At 42.5% G+C, this 9,251-nt stretch overlaps 1 protein-coding gene across 1 annotated transcript; it reads right to left on the reverse strand.

Moving 5' to 3' along the window:
- Nucleotides 1–246: 246 nt before the first annotated feature.
- Nucleotides 247–834, reverse strand: LOC140014653 (uncharacterized). Its single transcript, XM_072065734.1, has one exon. The coding sequence runs from the start codon at nt 832–834 to the stop codon at nt 247–249; it is 588 nt and encodes a 195-aa protein (XP_071921835.1).
- Nucleotides 835–9,251: the final 8,417 nt, after the last annotated feature.

A 9,251-nucleotide genomic window follows, 5' to 3' on the forward strand; every position in this document is an offset into this window, starting at 1 on the left:
CCTAACTTGCTCCAACTTGAAAATGAAAAGTGAAACCCTACTTTCTTGGTCCATTTGCACTTATTGTGAAACGATTGGGTAGTAGGGTTATAATAAATGAATAATTTCCAAATAAAATGGCATTTTTGAGAAAAATACAAGGAATTTGCGAGTCCTCACACTCTCTCCCCTTTAAAAGAATTTCGATCTCGAAATTTATACCTTTCGCTGTGAATAGGTCAGGATATTTCTCTTGCATGTCTTTTTCTAGCTCCCAGGTTGCTTCTTCCACTTTATGATGCTTCCATGAACCTTTACTAATGGAATCTGCTTGTTTCTCAGGTCCTTCACCTTCCGATCCAAGATTTGAATAGGTCGTTCTTCATAGGTTAAAGACTCGTCGAGTTCAACATCTTCGGGTGGCAAAATGTGAGTCGGATTTGGATGGTATTTCTTAAGCAAAAAAACATGTAAAACATCATGGATCCTAGACAAACTAGCTGGTAACTCAAGTCGGTAAGCCACCTTTCCTATTCGCTGAAGTATATTGAAAGGTCCTATGTATCGTGGTTGCAACTTTTTCCCTTTTCCTGCCCTAATCTTTCCCTTCAATGGTGTAATTCGAAGAAACACTTTATCCCCTATCTCAAACTCCAAATCCTTCATTTGATGATCGGCATAACTTTTCTGTCGGCTTTGGGCCGTTTGCAGTCTCTGGCGGATTACCTTTACCCTTTCATAAGCTTCCTCAACCCATGGTATTGTGGTCGGATCTATAATTTTTCTCTCTCCTACTTCATCCCAATAAATTGGGGATCGACATCGTCGTCCATACAAGGCTTCATATGGGGCCATTTGAATAGAGGAATAATAACTATTGTTATATGCAAATTCAACCAAGGTTAAGTATCGACTCCAACCTCCTCCAAAGTCCACAATACAGGCTCTCAGCATATTCTCAAGAGTTTGAATGGTTCTCTCAAATTGTCCATCAGTTTGCGGGTGATATGCCGTACTATAATTCAACTTAGTTCCTAGAGTCTCTTGCAATTTCTGCCAGAATCGGGATACAAATCTAGGGTTTCTATCGGATACAATACTTACTAGTACCCCGTGTAGTCTCACCACTTCATCCATATAAAGTTTGGCAAGTTTTTCTAAAGAATATTTCATATTTACTGGCAGGAAATGTGCAGTTTTAGTTAATCGATCCACTATTACCCAAACTGCATCATACCCCTTTTGTGTTCGTGGCAACCCAGATACAAAACCATCGTTATGTGCTCCCATTTCCATTCAAGGATCTCCAAAGGCTGTAACAGACCTGACGGCTTTTGATGCTCAGCTTTTACCTGTTGGCACGTGAGACACTTTTGCACAAACTGGGCAATCTCGGCCTTCATATTCTTCCACCAATATAGACTTTTGAGATCTTGGTACATCTTATTATTTTCTAGGTGCACTGTATACCTAGAGCGGTGAGATTCTTCCAAAATCTCCCTCTTTAACTCCTCATCCCTAGGTACAACGACACGAATTCGGAATTTTAAGATTCCATCAGGACCTATGTTAAAGTTAGGCAACTCCCCTTTCTTCACTTTTTCCATCCACTTTTGCACAATTGGGTCCTTCACTTGGCCCTCTTTGATCCGATCCAACAGTGTTGACTTCACCTCAATATTTCCAAAAATCATCTTCTTCGGTTCCAGACGAGATTTCCACTCACATACATCTTCCAACAGGCTCCACTCTCTCACCATAGAACTTGCTAGTTGAGCCTTTCGACTCAAAGCATCTGCTACAACGTTAGCCTTCCAGGATGGTAGTTGATTGTACAATCATAATCTTCCAAGAACTCTACCCATCGACGTTGTCTTAGATTTAGTTCCTTTTGAGAAAACAGATACTTAAGGCTCTTATGATCCGTATAGACCTCGAAAGTCACACCATAGAGATAATGTCGTCATTTTTTTAAGGCGAACACTACAGCTGCAAGCTCCAAGTCATGGGTCGGATAATTCTGCTCATGAGGTTTTAACTTTTGAGACGCATAAGCAATCACATTCCTATTTTGCATCAACACGCACCCTAACCCCTCTTTTGAAGCATCGGTATAAACCGTGTAGCTATCGTTCCCATTGGGCAAAGCTAAAACTGGAGCCATAGTCAATTGCTTCTTAAGGTCTTGGAAACTACCCTCACACTTAATATCCCAGATGTACTTTCCTTGTTTCTTTGTCAAGTTAGTCAAGGGTCCCATAATTCTCGAGAAATTCTTTATAAATCGGCGGTAGTACCCTGCTAGACCTAGAAAACTTCGCACCTCTGTGGGATTTTCTGGCCGCTTCCATTTGGTTACAGCTTCCACTTTCGCCGGGTCTACAGCAAGCCCATCTTTTGAAATTACATGACCTAGGAATGCCACTTTTTCCAACCAAAATTCACACTTGCTGAATTTAGCGAACAATTGGTGCTCTCTTAGGGTTTGCAATACTATTCGCAAGTGTTGTTCATGTTCCTCCATAGATTTCGAATATACTAGGATATCATCAATAAACACCACTACAAACCTATCTAGGTAGGGTTTAAACACTCGATGCATTAAATCCATGAACGCTGCTGGGGCATTGGTTAAGCCAAAAGGCATTACCGCAAATTCAAAATGCCCATATCGAGTGTCAAATGCCATTTTTGGCACATCCTCATTTCTAATTCTCAATTGGTAGTACCCTTGTCGCAGGTCCAACTTAGAAAACACCACCGCCCTTTGTAACTGATCGAACAATTCATCGATGTGGGGCAAAAGATATTTATTCTTAACAGTTACTGCGTTTAGCTCTCGATAGTCAATGCATAACCTTAAACTTCCGTCCTTCTTTTTAACAAATAATACTGGAGCTCCCCACGGCGACTCACTCTCATGTATGAACCCCCGTTCTAGTAAGTCCTGCAATTGCACCTTTAACTCCTTAAGTTCAGCAGGTGCCATACGATAAGGGGTTTTAGAGATAGGGGCAGTTCCGGGTACTAAATCAACCTTAAATTCAATCTCCCTTTCAGGTGGTAATGACCCCAACTCCTCCGGAAATACATCCGGATACTCTTGGATTACTGGCATGTCTTCCAACTTAATCTTCTCTCCCGAAATGTTAATTAGAAAAGCTAAATACCCGTGCGCCCCATGACTAAGCAATTTCCTAGCCTTTATTTCCGAAATGAGCGCAGATGAGGCTAACATACCCCTCACGTCTAATTTCAAAGTTGTCTCACCTGGTATGCAAAACTCTACCACTTTCATCCTACAATCTACCCGAGCATGGTAATGAGCTAGCCAATCCATACCTAAAATGACATCGTATCCCTTAATGGCTAGACTAATGAGGTCGACCACTAATTTCCATTCACCAACCCAAATATCACAATTCCTATACACCTCATTCGCAAGCAAAATTTGACTACCCGTAGGTGTTCTTACTTCTAAGTCATAAGGTAAACTTTCAACTTTCAGGTCAATTCCAAGCATAAATGCAGGATTAACAAAAGAATGAGTAGCACCGGGGTCTATAAAAATTTTGGTTAATCGGTGAAAAATAGGGATCGTACCTTCCACTACCTCCGTTGGTGAAGGCACGGATTGTTGATCCAGCGAATATACTCTGGCCGGTACCCTTGACCTGGTCCCTCCAACATTGGTCGGCTTTGGGTTTGACCTAGCAGTCGACTGAGTATCACTGATCAATGGGCAGTTGACTATCTGGTGTTCCACACTTCCACATCTTAAGCACTTTCGAGCCTTTCTCCAGCACTCATCCTCTGTGTGGTTTGGTTTTCCACAATATCCACACGTTACCCGAGAAGTGAAGGTTTGGCCTCCATGCGAAAAACCCCTACCTTGTCCCCTACCGCTTTGGCCTCCCCTCTGGGCACCTCCTCTCGGAGCACCTCCCCTAGATGCACTCGAAAATCGTCCATCTCCAGTCCCACGATCGGATTTAGCAGGTGGCATGCTCCGATCACTCCGCACTGACCCTTGGGCTCCACTAGGTACCCCTTTTCGTTTAGCGTGGAAATTTCTCACGTGTGCCCTAGCAGTTTCTATCCTTTGGGCCTTCTCCAAAACCTCCGTAAACGTATTAATTTGGGCTGCCGCTAAGGCTTCTTGTAATTCCACATTCAGCCCTTGCACAAACCTCCGTACCTTCCTTTGCTCCGTAGCTATCAGTTCGGGAGTAAATTTGGACAACTTTGTAAACTGAGTCTCATACTCAGCTACACTCAACATTCCCTGACGGAGTTTAATGAAATCGTCCTCTCTCTTCTCCTGGACGATAGGAGGAAGGTATTTCTCGTTAAACTCGCGTACAAAGTTTAACCAGGTCCATGCAGTCGCTTCTCTCTCCCATTTGGCCCTCACTACATTCCACCAAGCTCTAGCGGGCCCCTCGAACAGAAAACAACGAATTGAACTTGCCTCTCCTCTATATAGTTCAAGGCGGCAAATATGTTAATCATGGCCTCCAGCCATTTCTCGGCTCTGTCCGGGTCTGGTCCTCCTAAAAACTTGGGTGGAGAGAACTTCTGGAATCTCTCTAAGACCCTATCCTGCCCCATCTCGGGGTCCTTAGGTTGATTTACAGGGGCTTGACCTCGTTGTTCCACTAAACGAGCCAAAATATTGGTCATCTGTTGAATGGTAGTTGCCACTTGATCTCCCCCTACAGCCTGGGGTTCAGGTTGTGGCTCAATCGTTGCCTCTCTCTGCTCTCTCGGTTCTGGCACCAGTTCCTGTGCTTGTCTACCCCCACGGTCTCGACTAGGACCGCGTCCTCGATTAGTTCCCCTGATTTGACCTCTTCTACCCTCCATGTTTTGGATTTAGGCAACTATTAACATATAAACAAGGTAAGGTATAGCTCGTATAGCTCGTATAACACGTTGCAAAAGGCTAAATAAAGGCAATAAAACACATAATAAACAAGTACTTTATATACATATCAAACAAGTCATATATACATGCCAACCTAGGCAAGTCAAAGGCTATACCAGCCAAAGAACATAGAACAAAAGAAACCTTATTTACATCCACCGTGACACGTCAAAGTCAAAAACAAAAGGAAACGTGTCGTCCTACTATGTTCCTAACTATCCCGCAAAAATCTCCTCAGTCCTAAATCCTAACAGGTCGTCTGGCTAGACGCCGACCCAACAGACTCCGAGGGTGCACTCGACTCCTCCTTCGGGTCCTCCTCCGGATCCTCCTCAGGAGCATCAGGAACGGCAGGGGGTACAGGCGACTGACCTTCCTCGGCCAAGTCCTAAATCACATCATCCACTAATGCCTCGCACTCAGTCAGGATATGGCCGGTCCGGTCTCGAATGTCCTCAACGACTCGCTTTAGGCGTCCAGTCGTCGTCTGAGCCTGCTCGCGGAAAGCATCAGTCCGCTGCTGCTCCTCCAAAATCGAGGCCTCCAACTCTCGGATCCTAGCTCCCTGGTCTCAGAGAGTAGCCTGAAGACGCTCTATCTCAGAATAGCACCTACGATTGGTGCTACCCAATCGTCTCCGTTCGTCGTTCACGGCAAGCACTACCCGATCGGGGTAGGAGTAAGTCTTCCAGCAGTCACAGCGTCGGATCTTGCGTGCTGGGGACCACCGCTGTACTGGCCCACCGGGGCTCTCCTGATATGTAATCACGCGACAGACGGGCCCCTCCAAATGCGGCTCATCAATCGGAGCATCAGTAGATAGGTCACTAGGCACGGGCTGAGACGGCCCAGCACCCCCAGCACCGCCATTACCTATGTTTGCAAATAACATTGCAAAGTAAGTACACGAGACGTAGAAAACAAGGCTAAAGACTAAACTCGAGAATAAAGCCATAGCCTATCGTGTCAAGCACTCAATCTATCCAGATCAATTCACAACCTAGGCTCTGATACCACCTGTGACGACCCTACCTTATTCTAGGGCGTACCAAAGGGTTCGGCGGACCGCCTGCCCAACTCTCGCCAGGACTCACTCACTCGTATCACGTGCATACAACCATGGACTATAAAAATATCGTGATTCCAACTTATAATTTACATTAATACACATTTAAGATACAAAGTCTCAATATACCCAAACTGGTTCAAAGTGTACACAATTTAGATACTAAACGTTCTATTTGAATAATAGCGCGAGTACAAGTCAAAATCAAAACAACCAGACTACACTAGTCTTTACATATCTCACGCTTCCCTCGTACCCCTGTAAGGAAAACAAAACTAACGGGGGTGAGCCAAAGCTCAGTGAAGTTCCAAATATCAAATTAGCCATCAAACAAAGTAATAATCATGTAATAGTAAGTCCAATCGAGGAGATGACATTTCAGGTAAACAAGAATATATAGATCATATTCACATGTAAGGATACAGTGGCTCATGCCTCGGCTCCATCCCAGCTTGATAAATTGGTAGTTGACACTCCGTCAACTTTCAAGTAATAACTAGCCCAGAAAGAAAATCCCACTTCACGCCAGTCTCCGTTCACCAATCAACCCCCTTATCCAGGCCCGCACGCCACACAAAACACGGGTGGTAATACTCGAGTATACCGATTAGTCGAGGAGATAACACTCCATTCGACATTACTAGTTACACAGGGTTCGTTATCTAATCGACCAAACCCTTGCCGGCTCGACTCGATTAACTAGCCACAGGGCTTCTGGAATTCCAGACAAGACAAAATTTGTATGCAAGTATATCATTTCAAGTGAAATCATCGAATAATAACAAGTGCGATAAAGTATACTCTTGCCCTAAAATTGCACGTACATAACATGTAATCACATTGATCACGTATCAAATACAAGTATCAAGTGCAATTCGATATTTGAAAGCACTCACCAAAACAAGTATAGTGTTTTTAGTGGTCTCGTCCAGATGATACTCCTGGCTTGGAGTCCAGATCTGCGATAAAAAGTTGCTTAAGAATTTGGAAAATCATGTAAGGTTCGAAACTTAGATGTTTCGTTCAATAATAATCAAGAAATTGAAATTCGTTTGGAAAATATCCGTAAATCACTCGCTCGCTTTTCAAATGGTAAATTTTGGTATCAATTATACTTGGAAATAGCTTTTAAGTCGAAAGTGTAAGGAAAACGGATTTATAGTGATTAATACCACTTTCCCTAGGGGTACAAGTTTGGCTAGGTTCTAACGTATAACCCTTGATAACCAAAGTAGCCAAAGTCCTAGATGGCCCAAGTGATATTCATATCAACCCTACCCAAGTCGCAAGTGTTTCTATAGTCCTCGAGCGTAAATTTGGGCAGCATGCCCTTTGTGTTTACCAAATTTTCCAGCCATATTGGCTTCATTATTTTTCTCATTCAAGCCCAAGTTTATACACAACACAAATGCAATTCAATAGCCGTTCCATAGGCTCAAGACAATATAAGGACATAAATTAACTAATAACAAATGCGGAAATGAAGTTTACAAAAGACAGATTTGACGGGTTTTTGCGGAAAGGACACATCTAAGGCTACGCTTATCGGATTGGTGTTAAACTTATATCATTTCGAAGCTAAGATGAAGTCCTACAACTTTCATGAAGGTCACTTAGTCAAATTTCCAGTGTAACCTGGTCAAATTCCCAATTTACAGAGCCAACTTCCAACTATACGACTAATTAACCGCACTGCACTAGAATGGTCATATCTCAGGCTACGAAGGTCCGTTTAAGGCGTTATTTAAGGCGTTTAAAAGCTAAAACAGAGTACTAAAACTTTCATGTTTTGGAAAATGGCTAAATACGTACGGATCCTAGTGAATAAACATGATAAACTGGATGAACTGACTAAAACGAAACACTGGAAACATCCTAAAATAGTGAGGGTATTTTGGTGTTTTTACAGGTTACGTTGCTCCGATTGAGCTAAAATTTTTTAGGCACCTATAAACTACCATTCTCTACAACTTTCATGTTTTATACTAAGCCTAATTCGGCCTATAACCACATGAACTAGAACCGGACAGAACACGGTGAAATTTTTCCAGAAATCTGGAATTTTTGGTTTCAATGATAACTTTCTTCATTTCTTGCTTCACTTGCTACCAAAACCCCCTATATAATCTTAGCTACAACATATACTAACCATACATCAAGTATAGGCAGCAATTCATCAAACCCTAATTCATGTATCCACAAGGAAAACAACACCCAAGACATGATAACAACCATTATTCACCACAATTTTGAGATGCTAAGCTAATTTAAACAAGATCAAGTGTAAGAAATGGGGAAATCATCATCCTTACCTTGCTTAAGTGTCTTCCAAGAACAACCCTAGGTTTCCCCTTCAAAATTCACCAACACCTCACTAAACCAATACTCAAAGATAACTTTAATCGGTTTACTTTCTTTGTTTCCTCACTTTGTAGCTCAAATTCAAGATGAAGGAAGGTGAATTTTGCTCTCTCTTTTCCCCTCTCTTGTCTCGGCCACCAGCAGAAATAATGAAGAAGAAAGAGCAAAAATTGGGGATAAAAAGGTTGGACTCTTGGTTGGTCAAGAAACCCTTAGGTGGCGACAAGTGGCGCCACCACCACCACTCTTTTTTTCTCTTTCTTTTCTTTGCATTTGGTCCACATTTTCGGTCAAGACTAGCTGGAAATGTGGGGGATATTTTGCTCAAATTTTAATGAGTTCATGTGGTAAGAAAGTGGTGGTCAAATGGTGCGTTCAATCGGTAGTGCGCGGTACCCGGCGGTTCGCGCCGTTTTTCCTTAAATCACACGTACTAGGGTTTTTACTTCCTATTCACTAACTTTTTATCATTGCTTCTAATCACATGTTATTTCTCACCTAAAAGTCACTCTTAAGCACCAAATTTGATCCTCGCTCCGTACCGAATAATTACACTACGGAAAAACGCGAAAACCCTAACTTGCTCCAACTTGAAAACGAAAAGTGAAACCCTACTTTCTTGGTCCATTTGCACTTATTGTGAAACGATTGGGTAGTAGGGTTATAATAAATGAATAATTTCTAAATAAAACGGTATTTTTGAGAAAAATACAAGGAATTTGCGAGTCCTCACAGGTTGGCCCAAATCAATGTCAACTAGTGATGGAGATTACATCTTCGCACAATCAAAGTTGGGACTTCACTAGTATACTTGAGCATTACTATGAAGATCACTACCTAATAGATGCAATTGAGCTTGTTCATGGTGATCTAAAAGCAAAGCAGTGCTACAATCAGTTTCGTGTCCATTGGTACATA

This window comes from Coffea arabica, chromosome 9e (assembly GCF_036785885.1).
Source record: "Coffea arabica cultivar ET-39 chromosome 9e, Coffea Arabica ET-39 HiFi, whole genome shotgun sequence".
NCBI lineage: Eukaryota > Viridiplantae > Streptophyta > Magnoliopsida > Gentianales > Rubiaceae > Coffea > Coffea arabica.

Bases quoted from the DNA above. Each gene is read 5' to 3' on its own strand.
- LOC140014653 (XM_072065734.1), bottom strand. From the start codon at position 834: ATGGCCCCATATGAAGCCTTGTATGGACGACGATGTCGATCCCCAATT.